The 21,754-nt window shown below is 41.3% G+C and overlaps 1 protein-coding gene across 4 annotated transcripts in view; it reads left to right on the top strand.

Annotated features, from left to right (window-relative positions):
• The first annotated feature begins 409 nt into the window (after nucleotides 1-409).
• DENND5A (DENN domain containing 5A) overlaps nucleotides 410-21,754 on the top strand; it is a 63,666-nt gene continuing 42,321 nt past the window's right edge. For 2 of the 4 annotated variants that reach the window (XM_033061778.2, XM_033061776.1), the window contains exons 1-4: nucleotides 410-550; nucleotides 18,774-18,845; nucleotides 19,446-19,555; nucleotides 20,020-20,680. In XM_033061778.2, coding sequence (XP_032917669.1) covers nucleotides 445-550; nucleotides 18,774-18,845; nucleotides 19,446-19,555; nucleotides 20,020-20,680 — 949 coding nt within the window. In that variant the 5' untranslated portion in view covers nucleotides 410-444. The remainder of the gene's footprint in view (nucleotides 551-18,773; nucleotides 18,846-19,445; nucleotides 19,556-20,019; nucleotides 20,681-21,754) is intronic. The other 2 variants (XM_033061777.1, XM_033061779.1) reach the window with 2 other exon arrangements.

Here is a 21,754-nt window from a genome sequence, read left to right as displayed (position 1 = left end):
GATATTCAAGAACGGTCAGGATAGAATCCTGTGCCATGTGCTCTGCAATGACCCTGCTTGGGCAGGGAGCTCGGACCAGACGACCCGCTGTGTCCCGTTCCAGCCTGCCCCGTTCCCTGATTCTGTACCTGCGGAGGGAGCAGAGCCCTTCCCGCGGCTCCCCCGGGTCACGGCCGTGCCCGCCCGCCATAGCGCCCCCTCCCTCAGGCAGCCGCGGCCACAGCAGCATGACGTCACCCCGCTCGCAGGGCGCAGGCGCGGCGTTGCGGCGCGCGGCCGGAGCGCTCCCCCCGAGAGCGGCGGGGGCCGTTCCCAGAATGCCGCGCGGCGCCGCCCGCCCCGCGCCGCCATGGAGGCGGCGGGCGCAGCCGGAGATCCCGGCCCCGCTCCCGGCGCCGCTCGGCCCCGCTCTCACTGAGCCCCGCGCGCCCCGAGCCCTGCAGCATGAGCGGCGGCGGCGGCGGCTCCTCGGCACCCGGCCGCTTCGCCGACTACTTCGTCATCTGCGGGCTGGACACCGAGACCGGGCTGGAGCCGGACGAGCTCTCCGGTGAGTGGCCGGCGGCGCTGGGCGCGGGGGCGGCGGGGTCCGGCCGCACTGCCCACCCGCTCCGCTGCCTGCCCGCTCCGCCGCCCCGGGCGCTGCCCGTGCCCCGCCGGGAGCCCCGGGCGTGCGGGAGTGCCCGGCCGGGCACGGAGCGGGGTCGGTACAAGTGCCCGAAGTCCCCGAGAGCCCGGGCGGGCAGGGCAGAGCGCCGTGAGACGGGCTGGGCAGAGCGCGGGTCCGAGCCTCGGCGGCGATGTCCTGCGCTCGCTCCGGAGCCGCGCTGCCTGTGTCAACTTCAGCCTGGCGTTTGAGACACACAGGCACTCTTAAGGCGTCGGGTTTGGGAGAGACAGCCAAGACCATTTGCGTGTTCAGCGTTACCTTTTTTCTGTAGCGCAGAATAAGAATTCTCTTGCAGCAGTATCCGAAAAGAAATCGGATTAGGGAGTGATTACTCTGCTGTTAGGTGAGAATGTTCGCACCAAATACCCAACTAAACCATATCAATCTAGACCACACCACTGTGTCAAACCAGTGTTTTTAAGGTTAAAAATCAGTTCTGTGTAAATTTTAGCAGCACCTCGTTTCGGCTTTAGTCTCACTGTACTGGCCTCAGTTAAATCAGTGTTGCTTAGCTCTTACTGCTCAGAAAGATGAAGGAATGTGGTGAAAACCTGACCTAACATCAGTGCTGATTTTGTGTATTTGAGCTCTGAACTTGACCAGTTCATTCTCCCGTCGCCTCGGTTTTTTTAAAATACTTTGCTTTTATAAAGTGTCATGGGTTTTTTTACATCACTGCATTTAAGTTGTCCCTCACTAAATAAACGCTTGTTCCTCGTAGAGTGGAATTCATGTTATTAGAACTGATTTCTTGCATTGAGCTCTTCTAAACTTTTTTTTCTAAATTTCTCTAAGTTTTTTTCGTTTAGTGACTTCAAACAAAATTTCTCATCTGTCCCTCATGCTGAGCAGTTCCTTACCCTAAGAGAATTCATGTTTGTTTAATGTTTAAGTGACTGTAGGCTACAGTTTAGGACTTGAGGAGTGACTTCAGCATAACAGTCTGCTCTGTAATGGCACTGCAAATTACAGTACCAATTTGATTTAAGAAATGTAAGAGAACAAAATGAAATGCAATTTCATTTAGAGATATGTGAGGGTTTTTTTTAAATAAATGACAAATGAACAAAGTTTATAGATCAAAACCAACAAGATGTTAATGTTGAGATTAATTTACTCTAAACCTATTTGTATAATGTGGTGTGAGGCACACTCAGTAATGCTCCCTGTTCTTGATAGGCACGTGAATAATTCTTACATAATTCAATTTAAAGCCAGCAGTGCATTACTTTGGGAAAGCTATCTAATAGTAAACTGGAAGATATCAGTGCCTTTTAAAAATTATTCTGTCAGAGTGTGCAGGTCTGAAAGCTGGAGCATGATGTTCTTTTGGCATTTGCTTTCCTGGTCAAGGGCTGCATCTATAGTATATAAATCTGTAGTGTGTGATGTATCCTGCTCTCTGCTGTTCCACCACCGTTCTGGAATGGTGTTATTTGGGACAAGGTGTGGGGCTGGGGGGAGAAGAGGTTTTAGTGTTTGTGGGGAAGACAGGTTTTTAAGTGGCAGACAGATTTATATGTGATTTAAGAGAAGATTTTAAAAGAAGGTTTTAAAAGGTGGGGGGAAATTTCCAATAATGTCACAGCATAAGGGCTAGGTGAAATTCAGGTGCGTTTTCTTGAGTTTGTTGTGTTATTAATAATGCATGTCAGTGTGACTGATAATGCTTTCAAACCGTGTCTTGGGTTATAGCCTCCTCCAGTGCCCACTGCTAAAAATGGAGAGGGCCTCCAGTGGCTTTTGGATAAGGCTTGGAAACACTTTGTACTTCCTGCAAGCCTTTCTTGTTTGAATGAAAGGGTCATTGTGCGCTGGTTTTTTCCCCCCCCCCCCCCTCTGATTTCTGCGCTGCAAAATAGCTTCTGAATCCTCGTACTGTCGAAACAATTGGCTTCAGCAGTGCCCATTGTTGGGAGTCGGGGGGGGTGCGGAGCCCGGGGGGGTGCGGAGCCCGGGGGGGTGCGGAGCTCGGGGTGCGGAGCCGGGACGCTGCCGCCGAGGCGGGCACGGCTCGGGTCCCTCCGGGGCTCTCCTGCGCCAGGGCTGCCGGAGCCAGCCTGGCATGATGTCATCGCCACCCCTCCGCCGCAGGGAGCCGGGGATGCAGCCGCGGCCGCCTCCGGGGATGCTGCCGGCACACTTTGTTCTCGGCTGGCTCACCGAGCCGTGCGTTTCTGGTGTTGGGCATTAATGTCGGTGCTACGGCGTTTTCTGCGCGCTTGGAAGCGAGGCGTCAGCGCAGGAATTGATGCTTGGTCTAGTTACTTTGTTTGAAACCTCTGATGGCGTTTTCCCTTTGTATGTTGGAAGCATTCTGAATGGCACAGCTGCAAAGCGTTCTCCTGAAAAAGTTGGCTGACTGATGGAAGAGGCACAGAATATGTATATGTTTGTTTTCTTTTAATGCAGTGAGAAATCCTGTATTTAGACTTGTAAAGAGTCTCGATTGCTAGGGCTTTTTTATCCCTAAATTCAATTCTGGGCATCATTTCTTATTTTGATAATTATGTTCCCACGGGGGGGTGACCTGTTAAAGGACATGGAAAATATTTGCTAGGTGGTAGTAAAAGAAAACAAAACCCCAGCAGTGGACGAAGCTTAAGCTCCAGTGTCAGCTGCTAAGCTGGATGAGAGAGGAACTGCGGTGTGTTTCCGTGTGTCCAGATGGTGTTGATACGCCAGAAGTGATGACAGAAATTTTTCATTACGCTGCTGAGTTCTGTCACAGGTAAATTTCCTTCACAAAGCAAACCACAGAAGGGTTGAGGTTGGAAGGGACCTTTGGCATTTCTCAGGCCCATCCCTGCTGCTGAAGCAGGGCCAGTCTAGATTCACAGGACTATGTCCAGGTGATTTTGGGTATCACCAAAAATGGAGGCTCCACAACATCCCTGTGCAGCCTGTGCCAGTGCTCAGTTACCCCCGCAGTGAAAAGGTGTGTCCTGGTGGTCACATGGAACTTCTTGCATTTTGGTTTCTGCCTGTTATCTCTGGTCCTGGCACAGGATACAACCTGTCTCCATCATCTTTGCACTTTGTTAGATATTTGTATACATTGGTAAGATTCTCCCCAGGCTTTTCTGTTCTGCAGGTTAAACAGTGCCAGCTCTCTCAGCTTTTCCTCCTGTCCCTTGCTCACGTTTGTGGCTCCTTGCTGCACTCTCTCCACCATGTCCATGGACATGCTGAGGAGCACAGCACTCCAGCTGTGCCCCCTCCAGGACAGAATTACCTCCTCAGCCTGCTGGCAATGTTTTGACTAGTGCATTCCAGGGCAAGGGCACATTGCTGGCTCTAGGTCATAGTGGTGACCACCTGGAAATGATGAAATACATCACCAAAAATCTACTGTATGTAATACAACATTTTGTAATGCTGCAACATTATGATAGGATTTCTTAACTTAGATTGTGTGACTGTGCCCTGAAAAGGTAATGAGAATGAAGTTGATGCTCATCTCTGAGCTGGAGTCTTTTATCTCTTGTGTTTATCAGATGTGGTCTGAATGATGGTGGGAAAGCTTGCACTACATAGAACTGTTGGGATTTTAGTGGAAAAGAACATGGAACAAAAGGATTTTGCTTTCCTCCTCTTGTGATGTGTTTTTAGCAATCACTTGTCAACAGAGTTCATTTATTATGGCGTGGCAAAGCAAAACATCAACTTTGTCAACTTTGCCTTATACTTACGTGAAATTGTGGTCTTGAGGTTGCTTTTGCAAAATACAGAACTAAGGTCCAAATATCTGGAACCCATGTTCTAATTAAAATCTTTGTTGAACATACCTTGGTAGTGTTGGATGTTATATCACAAAGATGATAATAGTTATTTCAGAAATAGCAGTGTTACTAAGGAGAAATAATGTAAAGAAAAAAAAAAGGCCTATGGTCTGTGAAGGAAAGATTAATGATTTAATAATAGGATTATTTTTTTAAAAAAGAAGAGCAAAACCAATTACTAGTCTGTCATTTGTACTTTTCCCCCTTCCTTTCTTCCCAGTTTGAACTCTTTTTTTTAAGGTTTGGTCCAAAAACTACTTTATTCAGTAGGTGGACTTGTATTCCTTTGCTCAAGTCCTTAACATGGTGCTTTGAGTCATCCATCTGATCATGAGCTTTGTCCTTAGAGGAGAATGAAAATAGTGTTGGGTGAAGCCCATTTGTCCAGGAAGTATCTTCTGTAGAGACCCTTTATGTGCCTTTTCAGAGTTCATATTAGATCTGTTTTCACTCTATTACACGATGATGTGATACAATTTTAATGATTCCTCCTCTATCATACTCCTTTTTTTTTGCATTTTCTTTTTGACGGTGTTGAGGCAAGATCTCTGTGCATGTAGATTAGGTAGCATAACATGACTGGTTATGAGCAAGGCATGTCTGTGCTGCCACAGGAACCACTTGATCACTGTGAAAAGAAGATGATACCTGGTGTATAGTATTCACCTAGCTCCACTCAAAGTTATTCTGACAATCTCATATTAGAGAAAGTGTTTCTCCTCACCAGGAAAACAGAAACATCTTCTCACCTCAGTTCTCTGTCTGTAATTGAAGTGTCATTATTTTTCTGTATTGTTGGCCTCAAATTTAAAATGACAGCTTATCTTCATGCCTTGTTAGGGGTTGTTTTAATGGAATTCTGTATCGATAGAAACTTTAAAAAAAATATGTGCGTCATGACATGATTGAAGGCATTGGCACATATGTAAGCCAATAAATTGCTTGGTGTTTTGGAATTAATGTAGTAGTTCCATTCTGGTAGTCCATGAAGTAAGGCTGTTATCAGTACCTGTGTTCATTTCCAAGTTCAACACACTTAAATACTTGCAGGCTTTTATTTTGCTGCAAAGGTATTTGTAAGGGATAGCTAAAGGGAAAGAGGAGGAAGAAGAAAAGCAAACTTAATTTAAATCAGCAGATACAATTTTCTGATTGACATTTGACCTGTTTTGTAGTTTATTCTGTTAGGCATTTTAATCTCAGAATTAAGACATCTGGGGTTGGAATCAGCTGAGATTTTCTGCAATTCTGTTTTTTCCTTGAGTAAATAGCAAGTGAGTAAATTCCTCTGTCTTTGCTGTGGTGGTAGTACCAACACATGCTGCAGAAGTCAATTGCACTGGTGGGAACTATTGCTTGATTTTACCAAAGACTAAATTGTTCTGTGATTATGGGGTTTTGTTTTGGGTGTTTTTTTTTTTCCTTCCCCTCTTCCTCTCTTTGTCCATGTGGATGGTATCCATGCAAGCTTCCCACAGTTCCCAACAGTGTGCCTCTTCCCTTGGGAGTTCATTCTGGGGCTGAAAGGGAGTTTTTGCAGTTCTCTGCTTCTTTGGGGTTGCTGACAAGGTGTTCACTGTGTGGGAGGCGCCTGCAGTGGCTCCAGGGCTCACAGCGCACCTTGTTCCACGCAGGTCACTGTGGACAGGCAGCAGATAGCAACAAACTTTGGCTGGGCTTACACAGGCACATGTGAAAGGTTTTAATCCAGATAATAGCTTATTCCACTCTTCCCTACCCCCTCGATCTTTTCCCAAGAAGCTGGAGCTGTTTGCCATGTTTGAGTGCCAGAAAGGTCTTTTGTCTCTTTGGGAACTGAGGCAGACGTGCTAGGGTAGCTGATATGTAGAATAAAGAATGGCAGAGCTGATGTAAGGGGGAAGCAGCTGTACTTTGCTGAACTACATTTGAAGCCACAGTTTATTGGTGATGTTTCTGTAAAACCAATCTTGTCATTATCATATTTGTATTTTAGGTCAATTGAGCTGTGTGCTTTACAGAATAAACCCCTCAAAACCCACAAAACTCTTCAGTCTTCCACCCTTCTGAATTCAGTCATAAATTTGGTTTACTTGGAAGGCTCTTTGGCAATGTGTGGGGGAGGAGAAAGGTTACGAGTTCTTGATTTGAGAATAAGTTTAAAGAACTAAAACAGTGTTTAAAGAACTAAAGTATACAACTCTATTTTTTAAGCCTTTTAAAAAAGCCATAGGAATTTCAGTTAACTAAGGCAGGACATACAAAGATGGGTTCATTTGGCTTCTTGTCCATTAGAGATTTTCTTGTTGTTAGTTTGGTTTTTTCCTGTTGTTCTGGGAATTTCTGCAATTTATTTGCAAGAGAGAGACTGCACAAAGAACTCTTGAGTGGATTGTATGGGAAACATTGCCATTTGCAAATAATATTTTTTTTCCCAATTCTTCAAATTAGTGGTTCTGAGGTTACAAAACACCACAACTATTTTTTATCTGCCTTTTGACTTAGGGAAGTCCTACTTGAGTGTTCTTGGTAATGACTTCTCCTGCTTATCTTTTGAATTCCCACTAACCTGCAGGGCTCATGTAGCAGAAATGATGCACATGAAGTGACAGTGTCAGAAGCAATTACTTACTGATGCACGCTGTGCAGTAATTACTCTCTCAATTTCTTGACAACCATTTCAGATTTGTGGTTTGTAGTCAAGCTTGCAGCGAGCTGGAATGCTATCCCTGTGAGGCTTAAAACATTATTGCACAGAGAAATTATCAAGCATTCCAGCACAAACTGATGAATGATGTAGAATTTACTTGGAGTGTTTCTGCTCAAGGCATGTTTCATAGCCTTTCTAGGGAAATGCTACTCCACTTATGGTGTGATGTGCTGGAGCCCATTGGTTTCAAGCTTTCCTATAGAAGTGTAGAATAATAACTTTTTTTATTTAGGTGTTTTTGGTTTTTTTACTGGCTGTGTTATCAGCCCCAGTCAGGTACAATGTGTACGTCTGTACGGAGTCATTTACATATAGATACTGAAGCATTTTGAGAAAGAAACTTTGTCTCGTTTCATGGGTAAGCCATCTAGAGACATATCAATGGCAGGCAAAAGGAACCTTTTCAGAGGAACTAACATTTCAGTATCTGAGTGAGGAAAAAAGGTTGGTTTTACAGAAGCAGGTACTCTTTCACATAGCTTCTGGTGAGTTTGAAAAGTGTTTTTTTGCAGCACAAGCGTAAACTTTTAGGGAATTTTCTGCTGTTTGTGTATATTACTTGTTAGTCCTCCTTAACTTGCTACTTCCAGCAATCTCCCTTGCCAATTCTTGTTTCCTAATTTTGGCCCCCAAGCCCAACAATGTCCTACTGAGCTGGCATTGGAATTGCACTGGGGAAAAGATAAGTCCCCTAAGTCAACAAGGTTGGTGCCAGCATAAGGCTGTCATGCCCCTTTCTGTGTCTTTTGTGTGTGGGTTCTGGGAAATGTCAAGTAAACTCCTTTTAAGATTGAAAAGTGAAGTAACTCCTTCAAAAGTTTTGCTGAAGACTGGTAAAATTTCTGTTTACCAGTATCTTGGCTGTTTCTCAGAATTCTTTGGGCAGAGGTTTTATGGCAGTGCTACCCAATCCAAATATTGTGGTCTCTCTTTCCTGTCCTTCTTGAGGTATTTGTTTATGACCTTGACCACAGTGGTGACATGCAATTGTAAGTGGTTAACTTGGACCTGAGACTTTTCAGGTCTTCGTTCTTCTTGTTCTAATCAGATTTTCATGTTGAAAACATGAGGGTTTTTTTAACCAAACATGAATCTTGCCTTGTGGATGGAAAGGTGAGCTTGATAGGCTGATGTGTAAAAGCTTAGCAGGCATGGGTGGTGAGATGCTAAGGAAGGATACAGCCAGAGCAGAGATAAGCTTTGGAGTTTATCATATCCCTTATCCAAACTGTCAGCACATCTGATTCATTTTCTGTGATTAGAAATCACTCCTATCAAGCAACTTGACTTTCTTACAGGGCATTTTTTGTTTTACTCAGAAGGGGAGCAGTCCTTATTAAGGCAGGTTACTGCAAAGCACTATTTTCAAAGGTTAGAGAATCATAATGGCCAGGACTGGTATAGTGAAATGACTGATACACTGAATATACTATAGAGAATATATATATATATGAGTGAATATAGTATATTGAAATGTATTGCTGATCTTTCTGTTATTTCTCTGACCTCTCTATGTTAATGAAATCTGCTGAAAGACTTCATGTGTTCTTTAAAATATTTTCTTTTTCCTTTTCAATGCAAAACCTCAGTGATATCCTGGGAATACTTAGTTGAAGGACTGGACAAGTGCTTCAGTAAGATTTGATCCTTATGCTTGTACACAGATGGGTTTCCATCAGTCCTCAGAGCCAGAGGGCTATGGGAGCACAAAAAGTAGGGACATTTAACTGGATTGGATGTATCACTGTAAAAGGAGACCATGGTTGTTGGGAAGAGTTGTTTGGAATGCTTTTCTGAAGAGTCCTGCTGGATCTGCCAGTCTTAGTGGGGGCATGAGGAGAACAGCTGGTTTCTATATTAAATATGCTTAAAATATGCTTGTCTCCACTTCTGTTAAATATTTCTAGTACATGTAAAAGAATTGTGTTCTATTCTGAAGGTAAGCCACCCTTTTCCTTTCTGAGTGTCTTCTGTTGCACATATTCCAGAGCTATTGTGTAATGGAAATAGTGTGTCCCCCTGACCCCCGTGGCTGAGAACACGCCTTTCATTGAAATTCTCAGGCCTGCTTCTGTTGTTTAGTTGGAAACAGACCTAAATATCTTTCTGTAAGTCTTTTTGCTTGGGCTAGAACAGAAAAGTGGTTTAGTCAAACAATTCTGTTTTTAGGACCATGTCATTAAAAATTTCTGCTAGACAGTCTTGATTAAAATACATTGTATTTTATATTGTCCATCTGCCTTCCTGTGTCACATACAAAGGAGTACAAAAAGAAAAACTATAGGAAAGAAAAACGTTTAGGATGCTTTTAAAGATGCAAGCTGAGGTCTTCTTCTTGTTTATTTTTTAAAAGCTGCTTTAGATTCTTGATGGTTTCTTCTGCCACTACCCTGTCCTGCCACTTCCTTGTCCCACCTCTTCCCGCCTTCCTTGAAACAGAACAATAAAAACAAAAGCTTTTGGTTTCCTGACCTTACAATCACAGAATGCAGATGGCCTCAGCTGTTTTTCTGTGCTGCTTTAAATTCATTGTTGCAGCATTTGAAATGATTCCCGAGTGTGTGTGGCAATATGTTTTGTTATCAACTAGATGAATGCTGAAACTTAAATGATGAATGGGTATCTATTAACTCCTAGATTTTTGTTTGCTATGGAAGAATTTACCTATCAAAGGAATAAACGACTATTTGTATCAGGCAGAGTTTACACTGAATATCCAGTTAGCAAAATGACCTCTTTTTAAAATTTATTTCACTTCACAGTGAGTTTCTTTGTATTACATTTTTTGAAACATTACTATTCTGAATTTTGGAAAGCAAAACAAAATGGAAAAACAACAGGACCTTTTACACTCAACAGATTAGGGCTAACTCTCTTTTTTGTCTTTCTCACCTTTTTAAAGTCTGAATTTTATTGTCATTTGAATGTTGAAAGGAGTATGTTCTCCTTGGATTGGGATAAGGGATTGTTACAAGCAGCTATGGGTTCCCTAGATGACAAACAGGAAAAAAATCAGAGCCTTTTATGGTTATTTGCTTTGTCTTTTCCCTCCTTCCTCTAAAGCAAGTCCTTCAGCTTTCCTAGAGGAAGGATGGCACTCCACCCACATGTTTTCACTTACCCTTGAGATTCATACCTGTGTGTTTGTATCTCATAGTCACACCTTTGTTTTAGAAAGGCAGGCAGTGAAGTTGCTTTGCCTTCAAGGTTTTCTGTCAGGGGAAGTGGAACAGGAACTTTTATAAGGAAGGTTTTAGAGGAAGTCCCAGCTGTTACAAATCCAGTGGGATCTTCAACAGTTCTTCAACAGCAGTGCTGCAGTAAAGTCAAAGTGACCCTGAAGGTTTTTCTCATGGATTATTTAACCTGCTTTAAAAAGTGTTCAAGTCCCAATTCCAGGAGCAGATTAAGTGGTCCAACACCACTCCAGCCTGTGCTTTGCCAGGTGGTCTTGCCAACGGGGGAAGGGGGATAGAGAGTGTGGGACAGAGGGTTTGTGTGTTCCAGGGTGAAAGGGAAGAATTCTTCTTTGTGTATATCCGAGCAAGAGGCTTGCTGGAGAAGGGAGTCCTCTCTAATGAGAAATACGTGCAGCTCTGTTTAAGGAGGAGGAACTGGAAGGAAGGAAGCAAGTCATAATCTGAAAGCATTTGTCTATTGATGGAGTGGCTCTTTGCTTACAGATTTGGCAGCTGCAGCTTTTCTTGAATCATGGTTTTTATTCCAAGAATTCTTGTATAATGAATTTCTTACCTTACTCTGCCAGACTTTGAATGTTTATTTCCTGCATTGTAGAGAGGTGCTTTTTTCCCCTCCAGTTATATATGCTTTAATATTTGTTAAAGAGAATTTTTCTGTTTTCAAAGTAAACCTTGGCTACTTCTTACTGTATTAATAGCTCTCTGTGTATGTATTGAAAAGATTTTTCTTTAATATTATAATAAGGTGTCTTGAAAAATCAGAATGGTGGTGTTCTCCAGAAGGCTTGGCTAGCATTTTTTCTTTTTCTTTTTCATTTCTTGAAAGACTAGATTGAATCAACATATTGTCATCTCCTTTCACATCTGTTTTCATTCAGGCCATATAATTTAATTACTTGTTTGATTATCCCAGTTTTCTCTTAAGACTTGAAAATAGACTATTTTACCATTTTTGTTGGCAAGTTAAAATAGGGCAAGTCTTATTTTTAACCAAACTCTTTTGCCTGTAATTTTAAGGAACTGATTCTTGGCTTGACTATCTTTTCATCCCTTCATGCATCTTAAGCACCTGTATTTGCTTTCACAATGTAACTAGGCCAGCTGCTGGTCATCTGTCATTCTGACTAATCAAGAGATCCTCAAATCTCTCAGTGTATGTACTATGTCTTTCTCCCAGTGCCTTCCTCTCCCCAAATTGCCTTTATTTGCTCCATATTTTCATCTTTTCTAGAGTGTGGATTCCAGAAGTGTGTGCACACTGTTTTACTAGTCAACTATTTTTACTTAGACTTGGACCATGAATTTTGGAGTTGAAGTAATTTTATGTTTGATGAACATAGCCTTATTTTGTGTACTGAGGATGTTTACTGGCTGAACTGGGAATCCTATTGCTGTTTATGACATTAGCTGCTGGTTTTGGATTTACCTCATTTTAAGTGTTATGTATATCTTTGGAACTAAGGCAAATTGTATATTTGGAAACCTTTTTTTTTTTTCCTTTGTGTTAGGCTCTTTGACAGGCATGGTTTTGCACTTCAAAAGTTCTCACCTGAAACCCAAGAATGAGAGAGGACATTTTGAAAATTATCTATGATAGCTGTTTTCACTGAAGTATGGCTTTGTGCTATATTGCATTTTAAAATTTGAAGCAGGATAGAATTAGGCTGTTCTATGAATGGTGATTGTAGTTGAGGTGCTGTTCAAATCCCCTTGTCTGACTTCTGCCTTGAAGCACTCACTTGTGGAAACCTCTGCTCTTTGACTAGCATGGTCAGTACAGCGTCCAGTCCCCCACCATGAAGGATTTAGGAGGGTTCCACCATTATCAGATTCTTTGTGTGGTGCAGAGGTAGAGGGTATGGTTGTAGGGTCTTCTCAATGCTAAATCCATTTTCTCTGGATTCTCTGTGCTGAGTAATACAGGAAAGCTGCCCTAAGTGTATGGCTCACAGTTTCTGTTGCTGGTATGAATTCTCATTGTTCTTATTAATTTGTTAATTACAGCAATATGACTGTTTCATGTTGAAGCTGTTTTATATTTAGTTCAAGACATTCATTTTAGTGACAGCAGAAATTGATACAGAGCCTCTGTATGCTAAAAGATTTCAGTAAGTGCCTTTATGTGGAAAATACCAAGTTAATGTTTTAATTGCATGCTATCTAAGAATTTTTTTATTTGAAGATGTCATGTATACAATAAATGTACACCAAGACAGAATGAATTGAATTAATAGCAGGCTGTATCACAGGAATTTAAAGAAAGAAGCTGCCTGGCAGGGTGGAAGCAGCAAACCACTTAATCAGGACCAGTCAAGCTTTCTGGATCTTTGTTCAGTAATTATTTTGAGCAGATGAGTGGACTCGATGAACAAATGAAGGTGGCAGTATTAATGATGCCTTAAAATCAGTCCTGCACCACCATTTAGTTTGTTAATGGGGCACTTCTCCTGGTAACTAGGGTAACCTCTTCTGACTTGCTCTCTATTCTCATAGAGGGAAAATTGAGCTGGTCTACATCTGAGATCTTTTCTAGCTGGGATGCAGGGAGAAGTTCCTGTACAGTACTTAGCCTTGCATAATTTTTAGAGTTGCAGCATTGCAGTCAGTTTCTAAATATTAAAGCCAAACAGTAAATTGACAGCATGTTCAAAAGGCTGTGATTCAGTTTAAAAAAGGTTTTGTTTGCAAAATATCCTTGACTTTTATTTTAAACAAGTTTTCCCTTTCTTATTAAGGACAATTTAAGCCACTGTTCTATTATGTAAATGAAGCTTTTCATGGCAGTGCAGGATTTACAGAGAGGAATGATTGAGATACTGAAGACAAAATCCAGGGTTAAAAACATTCTTACAAAGAAGCAAACTAGTCATCAGGGAAATTTGAATTGTTAGAATCAGGTACAAGTGCTCTTGGAAATTTGCCTTAGAAATTTGTAAGCAATGCATGTGGAAACATGTTACATCTATGCAAGGTCATAAGTAGGTGAATCTGCAAGTTGTATAATCTAGCAATTTTTCTTATTACTGTATTGGGAAGACCCTTTTCCCCCCCTTTCTTTTCCTGAAGAGGAATGCAGAAGGCAGTGAATCATATTTTTCACTGGGTAAATCAGGAAAGAGCTAAAATTAGACCTTCAGAGTTCATGCTTTTTATTCCCAGAGTGAGGAAAGCTTGGTAGATGGCATTTGCAGGTTTTGAACTGAATGTTTTAATTTTAGTTTCTGGAACTTTTCTTTTCCTTCTTATAACCTTACAAAAAGGTCATATCCATTGATATGGATAGCTTCATGCAGATACTTCCAAAGCACTGCTATCCTGCATAGGTTGGAAACTCCATGAGTTTGTAAGTCCTAATTCTCACCAAGACACAGACACCGCTGTCCACTGCTCACAGGTGGAGCAGCAGGAGAAGTAACACAGGTGAGAAGTGGGAGCAGCATAAAAATGAGAGCTAGGGAGGTTTCCAGCAGCCACTACAAATCTCCGTGGTGATGTGGCTTATGCTCAGTGTTAGGTGACTCAGGAAAGGCCCGATAAAATTAGGTGTACTTGTTAGTTCAGCGTAGGATACTCACAGTGCATGCATTAGCTGTTCTAATGTGCTGGTAATTACGAAGTCCAAATTATATGTAGGCCAGCATAATTTCAGATGGTGTAAATGAAGTTAGAACTGAAAGCCCATCATGGTTCCATACACTGCAAATAGTATTAGGAGGTGTGAGCTCCCAGGCAGCTTCGAGAAGGGGCTGGTTTGAGCTAGATCTTCTGAATAAATGTAGCATGTTTCAACTCTCTGATCATCCTGAGCAGGTTTGTAGTTTATACACACAATTCAGTCCATCAGGTTCAGTTTACTGAAGAGATGTGAGGGGGAGATGTTGGAGAATTACATGCCTGTAATGTGAGATTTAGTCCAGGTGGTGCCGAGTGTGTCCCCCACCTCGGTCTGAGACTGCTCTCAGCTGAGCTCTACCTGCCCAGGAAGAGCCAGGCCAAGTCTGCAGTCTTGGACATCCCTCAGCCAAGGAGACTTCCTCAGAGGTTGTGTCTAGCTGGTGACTTCCCTTTTGATAAGCAAGCTGACTCTAATAACTTAAGTCTTTTATGCATGTCTTCTTAAATTACACGGTGGTGTGGTTTAACCCAGCCTCACACAGCCTCTCACTCCCCCCTTGTAGAATGGGCCAGAGAATCAGGAGTGTAGGAATGGGAGAACTCACAGGTCAGGATAAAACCAGCTAAATAGGTAAAGCAAAGCAAAAGAAGAATTTATTCTCCATGGCCTGTGGGCAGGCAGGTGGTCAGCCATCTCCAGGGCAGCAGGAATCTCTCATGTTTAATGGGGAGGGTTGATAAGGTGAAAAATGGGAGAGGAAGCAAAGGGCATGACCAGAGCCAGGTGATGGTTGCTGGTGTTGAAAAATCTATTACCTGGCCTGGCAGGAGCCAGCAGATAGTGAGCTGGGCCTCAGGAGGAGGACTGGCTTCAGGAGTTAGCAGGTATTAAAACTCCAGTCCAGTTTAAAACTCTAGACCAGTTTCACAACCTCTGTGTCTGCCCTTTACTTTTTGCTTCCCTCCTGTTTTGGGGGATCACCATGTGCTAATTAAGATGTTTGTGTGGCTGAACTGGATTAGTGAAATGTAAATCTTTGTTAACCCTTTCTTTATTCTCTTTTTGTTTATTTTTAATCCACATTGTTTCACTGATCCTATTTTGAGTGGGATACCACGGGGGTGTTTTTTTTCCAATGACAAAGAAATTCCGAGATACTCTTGTTTCACTGTCATTCCCCTGCTGGATGGAGTGCCAGGGCTGCACTAAACTGGTGCTTGTGGGTTTGTACTATTTCTCTATGCTTTCATGATATAATTTACATTGCAAAATGCAGTGGGATTCTTGCTGTTTTAAAGGTTTGATGTTGACCTGAAACTTCCTGAAATATTGCTGCATTTTACAAATTTTGTATGTCATTTGACATTTCCTGACAAATAATCTTACAGTTGTAGCTGTTTGAGCAGAGATTCTGATTTAAGTCCAAGGTAGTTGCAACTTTGCAGTCTGTGGGACAGTTTGCATCTTGATTTTTGTAGAGCTTTTCCTCTGATTTACATTTACCACTCAGGTGTTTAGTATATGTGAGGAACATCAATGATATTTTAAAGACCTCTTTAGTCTTCAGCAGGCAATACCATGTTTCATTAAAAGACCCCAAAGTTTCCCTTTTACATGGAATTTGTATAAAAAAAAAAGATTATTTATACATAAATAATTTCTAAAGACCTCTTTACTGTAACTTGGAAAAGGAAAGTACTTTCTAGCCATTACTTCTGCCATGGGAGAGAAACCATGTGATATGATATGAGGACAGCAGTCCTTTGATAATTGTTAAGTGTGGGGACTTGCTCTCTATGTGAAAGGTATGGCATGCATCATGTTTTTATCTGTTTATCTCCTTTTATGCCTTCATTTTCTCAGTTGTGGAATATGACTGTCCATTTCTGCTGGTGGGTTGGTCTCTTGCATTTGCTATAATTGCTCTTCACTTTGTATCAAAGCCATTTCAATTATTCCTGAATTAATCAACTAACTGAAGGAAACCAAGATTAGCTCAGTTGGTTAGAGCATGGTGCTAATAATATGAAGGTTGTGGTTTGATCCCTGTGTGGCCATTTACTTAAGATTGGACTCTATGATCCTTGTGGGTCCTTTCCAACTCAGAATATCCTTTTAATTCTATATCTCTAATTCAGAGAGACAGATCTCTGATCTCCGAGTTATTTTTGCTGCTGGAGATGTGCTGAAGTTGGTGTTTTCCTGTAGCAGGGTGTCTGTTTTTGAGGCTGATTGTAAATTTAGAAATTTAGGATGAATTGCTTTTTACCTTTGGATGTAAGTAAACATTGTTTGTGTATTTTCCCCTTCCTCACTGCTGATAGTTGTCTAGTGACAATCCCTAGAGAGGAGAGAAGGGAATGGAAATACTGGTGCTCAGGTTCCCATTGCTTGTAATGGCAAGAAAACAGGATAGCCAGTGTCCTGAGCTGCACAGATCATCTGGGCTGAACTTTTCCAATGTTGGTGAGCTGTCCCTTGATATTCCCTGCCTTGTTTGAACCAGTATCTTTGGAAGCCAGCGTGGCCCAGACTAAAGGTCCAGTAGTTTGTGGTATTCCAGGTGTAAAGGCTCTCCAAAAGAGCTACCTGGAGATGGGAGCCTGTGCTGCTGTGGAAGGGAAAGGGAGCATCCTGCTGAACTGGCAGCCAACATTCCAGCAGGGCAGTGTGGAAGGAGAGAAGGGTGTGCAGGGGCAGCAGTGTCTGTGCAACAGCTGAGTGCTTGATGGATGGCAGCAAGGCATGTGAGAGCTGCCTTATGTTTCTGTCTGAATCAGGACTCAGTGGTTTCCAGAAATCAATTTTAGGCCTTTCATTAAATTACAGACAGACTCCAGCGCTAAAAAAATTAAGCATGTGTTGGCGAGAATGCCACTTGGGAGGAGATGGTGCAAGGCTTCTTTAAATAGGTAAACATCCATTCAGTGTTTTATAGTGTTTGGGGTTTTTTTTAATCATAAGGGAACAGCAGGATAATGTATTTTGCAGTGTTGATAATCTTAATGAAAAGGTCTTCAAGTCACAGATCTTTCTTTTTAATTTCAAAGCATGTGCAGCCTTGCACATAGGGGAATGCTATGTGGTTTCCAAGTTCAGGAGAAATTTTGCCCTTCATGTATTTTCTCTCCTCTACATATGTGGAAGATTGAAAAAAAAACAACAGCCAAGGAACAAAACTGCTTGGTACATGTCTGAGGTTTTTCCTCAATTATCTAAAAGTTGACATTACATCATCTGCACAGATGTAAATATAGAAAATAGTAGGTGTGTTAAATCTCCTGACATACTTTTAAAAGCTTTTTACAGAGGACTGACTTCACTTGAGTGTTTTTCTGTCAGTAGAGATGTGGCATTATGTCCATTTTTCTTTCTGGGAGATTGAAAGTTTCTTTAAATGATTGTTTTCATCTTTTATGGTTGTTTTAGCTATGGAAATGCTGCTATCTTTTCTGTCTTTGGCTCTACTTTCACCAGATGGTTATATTTCAGTGAAGTTGTATCCTGGTTTTTCCTAACTATTCCTCTCTCTGTATGTGTCAGATTTTCCCAAATACGCATTTTTTTTCTGAACAACATTATTGAATGATATTGTTGAACAAATTAATAAATAACACAGCTGTGTGGTTTTGTATGAAAACTAGCAGGGCTGTTGGTTTTTCAGACAAATAATAAAAGCAATGCCTCCTTCAATTTCAGTGCTAAACCCCAGAGAATTAGTAAATTAGATGTGAATATTTTTGTTATTGTGAGACCTGTCCTAGGTCCTGATTCAGGGTGAGTTCCCCGAGATAGTATCTAAGACTTGGTTAAAGAAAACCCACAGTTACCAGTCTTCTCAGCTGTAGAAGGACTTGTTAAGCATTCACTGGAAATTGTGTTTGGTTTGGTGTAATGTGTTTGTTAGGTTCTGCATTGTGCAGAGACAGTGCTGTAACCATCTCTGTCTACAGCTACTTAGTGCAAGTAAGTGTCGTGCCAAATAAAGATTCTCACTTGGCTTTGAAATTGAACTTCAAATATTACTCTAAAAGTACAAAACAAAGCCAACCAATTCTGAAATCAATTTCTATTGCCATGTAATTGCTGCCTGTAAGAAAACAAGAGAGGAGTTGGAGTGTGTTTGCTCTTTTGCAGGTGTTGCTGAAATAGTTCTGTTTATTTAAAGTGTATGATTTCATGCAATTGTGCCTGATTGTTAGTGCAGCTGTCAACAGCTGCATGCTCATTTAGCTAATTGCATTCTAGTAATATAGCTAAGCTTATTTTAAGATATGCAGTTGTATGTTTTTGTTTTTTTAAAAGCAACTGCTCGCACTGAATATTTACTGCAGAAAGTTCTGTGCTATCACAATGAACTAGCGTCGCTCCAGAGGAAATTTAAGAGCTTCTACAGGAGACTTTCAGCCAATCTAGTGTATGGATAGCACCTGTGGAAGGTTGGACCATGCCACTTAAATCCATACAGTTCTGAATGCCTTGAAATGATCTTGTCCTTGGGGTCAGTTTAATCATCTGCTCTTTGGGAATATTTTATAGTTAGCATGTGAAACTTTAATTTCACAAGCGGCTTATTCCTACTGCATCAGTATTCTGGTTGTGTGTCCAGGAACAATGAGTTTCTCGTACGCACTGATCATCTCCTTCGAGAAATATGTACGTAAAATGAGAAATCTGTGTAAGTTGTATATGTATAAAAAGCATATTAGGATAGTAGACTGTCATGCATGCTAATTCTGGATATTTGTATGGTTTTTACTGTTGCAGTCAACAGTATGAAATGTGTAATGCAGTGTTGTTTTTATTTGTTATATAGCTTTATGCCAGTATATACAGGCCTCTAAAACCCGAGATGGTGGCAGCCGTTTCATTTCAAGTGCAACAGAAGGTAAAGGAAAAAGTGTGGGGAAAAAAAAAAGCACTTTGTTCATCTGATACTCTTATCTTCATGGACTTTTGTGTGGTTCTTGATCTTCTAACCTTCTAGACTCTTCCTTCACAGCTAACTTCTTGCAGTAGATGGTGATTTTCTTTTTTCCTGAATCTCGAAAACAAAATTAAGAGATCTCATGATGTCACTTGTATGTCTATCTGAAAGTTGCATCATCTTTGCATTTTGTCTATTTGTGCTTTTCTCCAGTAACAACATTGCACTGAAACTGAAGCTTTAGCTATGTTTTAACAAGAATCTGAAATATCTGAAGAGTGGCTTAGAGAATTGCTGTCATGACCACAATCTCAGGATTGCCACACTTAAGGAAAAGCACAGATACTTAACGACACAGAAATGTTACAAAGCTAATCCTTGCTAATACCTGCAGTCTGATATATGCTAACGAACTGTCTTGCATTTTCTGTTTCTCTTTAAAGGAGTGTGTCCTTAATTCACTTATCCTCACATCTGCCTGCTGATGTCCTGCTTTTTGGCCTTGTTTGTGCTTAAAAAGGGAATGAAATATTTACTTCTGTATTCTTCTTTCATCTGCAGGGGAAAACTTTGAGCAGACTCCGTTAAGACGCACATTTAAATCCAAAGTTCTTGCTCGCTATCCTGAGAATGTTGAATGGAACCCTTTTGACCAGGATGCAGTGGGAATGGTCAGTATCACTTAATGGATTTTGGGGTTTTTTTGTTGCATTCTAGAGAATTAATAGAGAAACAAGTTAGTCTGCAATTAATGAATCTTTTTTTGTGCATGATTTTTCCATTTAATAGAATGTTGTCTCTGTCAGGTTTCTGTCTTGGTGACCAGGAAAATACTTTCCTTTATGTGGGCTTGAATTTTATTATTTTATTTATGTCGAGGCTGGTAACAAAATAGTTATGAGTTTCAGTAGAAATTGCATGCAGCCTTTTGATAGTTTCCTTTTGTTTTTCTGATTTAAACCCATATCATTGTACTGTGCAGAAGTGTAACACTTAATAGAATTTAAAGTGAAATGTGATGGCAGTGTGTGGATTCTAAATCCCATTTTCACTAATACTTCTACGGGCAGGGGGAGAGAGGGGGAGAGAAAAGTGTTATTTAATGGATATTGTCTCCCCTTCCCCTTTTTTGTAGCTCTGTATGCCTAAAGGGCTTGCTTTCAAGACACAAGCAGATTCCAGAGAACCTCAGTTCCACTCTTTTATTATTACTCGTGAAGATGGCTCGCGGACATTTGGATTTTCTCTCACGTTTTTTGAGGAAGTCACTAGCAAACAGATCTGCAGTGCAATGCAGACGTTGTATCATATGCACAATGCTGAATATGACATTCTCCATACTCCCCCCACCAATGACAAGGAGAGCTGCAGCAGCACTGGGGACTGCAATGGCACCTCTGTCTCAAAGCTACAGCGATTTAACTCCTATGACATCAGCAGAGACACACTCTATGTCTCAAAGTGCATTTGTCTGATTACGCCAATGTCTTTCATGAAAGCCTGTAAGAAAGTTCTAGAACAGCTTCACCAAGCAGTGACTTCGCCTCAGCCACCACCACTACCTTTAGAAAGCTACATCTACAATATTCTCTATGAGGTTCCTCTTCCTCCAGCAGGAAGGTCATTGAAATTTTCAGGTGTTTATGGACCAATTATCTGCCAGAGGCCAAGCACCAGTGAACTACCACTGTTTGATTTTCCAGTTAAAGAAGTTTTTGAATTGCTTGGAGTAGAAAATGTGGTTCAACTCTTTACCTGTGCCCTTTTGGAGTTTCAGATACTGCTTTATTCACAGCGTGAGTACTTGGGTTTTGTTTTCTTATCTTGTAGTTGTACTAGCACAAGGTCTTATTATGTCTTGAATTCTAAAAACACCACAAACAACAGAATAGCTGCATTAAAGTGGCATGAGCATGCTATTGCAGTCTGGCTGATCTCTGTGCAGGTCTTAAGACAAAGAAAAGCACTGGAATTGTAAGGAGAGTGTTGCATTGGCTCCTGCTGTTAGGCACCTCAACTTAAAACTGGGTTTTCACACAATCTCCTCTCTTCATGCTTTGGCTGACCCCTTTGTTGTTGGCTCTGGAACTGTGCTACTGGGTAGAGCAGTTTACATTCTTCCATGTTCCTGTCTAGCTTCCCAGCTGAATTCCCTGCTATCTCTGCAGAGCTAGCCATGCATTTTGAAGAGATGCACAATTAATTATATTACTATATTATCAGCTGGTTCTGAAGAAGAGTTAATAACACAAATATAATTTTCTCTTTGAGTACTGAAAGACACATTTCAGTTGTTACTTTGAAAGATAAGTACCTGAAAAAGTTTTGACTGAACTCAAATCCCAAATCTCTGTGAAGGCCTTGAAACAGTTATAGCTGAAGTCACATAGCTAAAGCCTGCTTTGAAGAGGATAGGCAGCAACTGAGCTGAAATGTTTATCAATTAGTGAGTAGTGTGGGAGTGGTATCTATTTCTGTGTTGAAATTTGTGGATACTGGCCTTCTTACTCCACAGCCTGTTGCTCTAACACAGAGTATGTGGAATTATGCCAAAAAATAATTTCTCTACCTCTTTTTTTTGTCCCAAGCTGACTAGCATTAGCCCAGACTCACCCATTCAGAATGGTGAGATATGCAGACAGCCTGCATTTTGAACACTACTTTATAGTAATGGTTAGGAGGCCTAAAAGACCCCAAGACAAAATCAGGGCTAGTCCATGGTGTTACTGAAACTTGTTTTCAGTGTTTACTTCTCTTGAGCTGTCACTCAAGTATGTAAAGCACAAATGGTAACTATTTACAAAATATAACCTACATTTATCAGCAACCTTCTCCAGTACAGATTTTGTGTTGTGTGTTAAGATCTGTGC

Source organism: Catharus ustulatus, chromosome 6, assembly GCF_009819885.2.
Source record: "Catharus ustulatus isolate bCatUst1 chromosome 6, bCatUst1.pri.v2, whole genome shotgun sequence".
Classification (NCBI taxonomy): Eukaryota; Metazoa; Chordata; class Aves; order Passeriformes; family Turdidae; genus Catharus; species Catharus ustulatus.
This window is presented reverse-complemented; position numbering and strand designations above follow the sequence as displayed.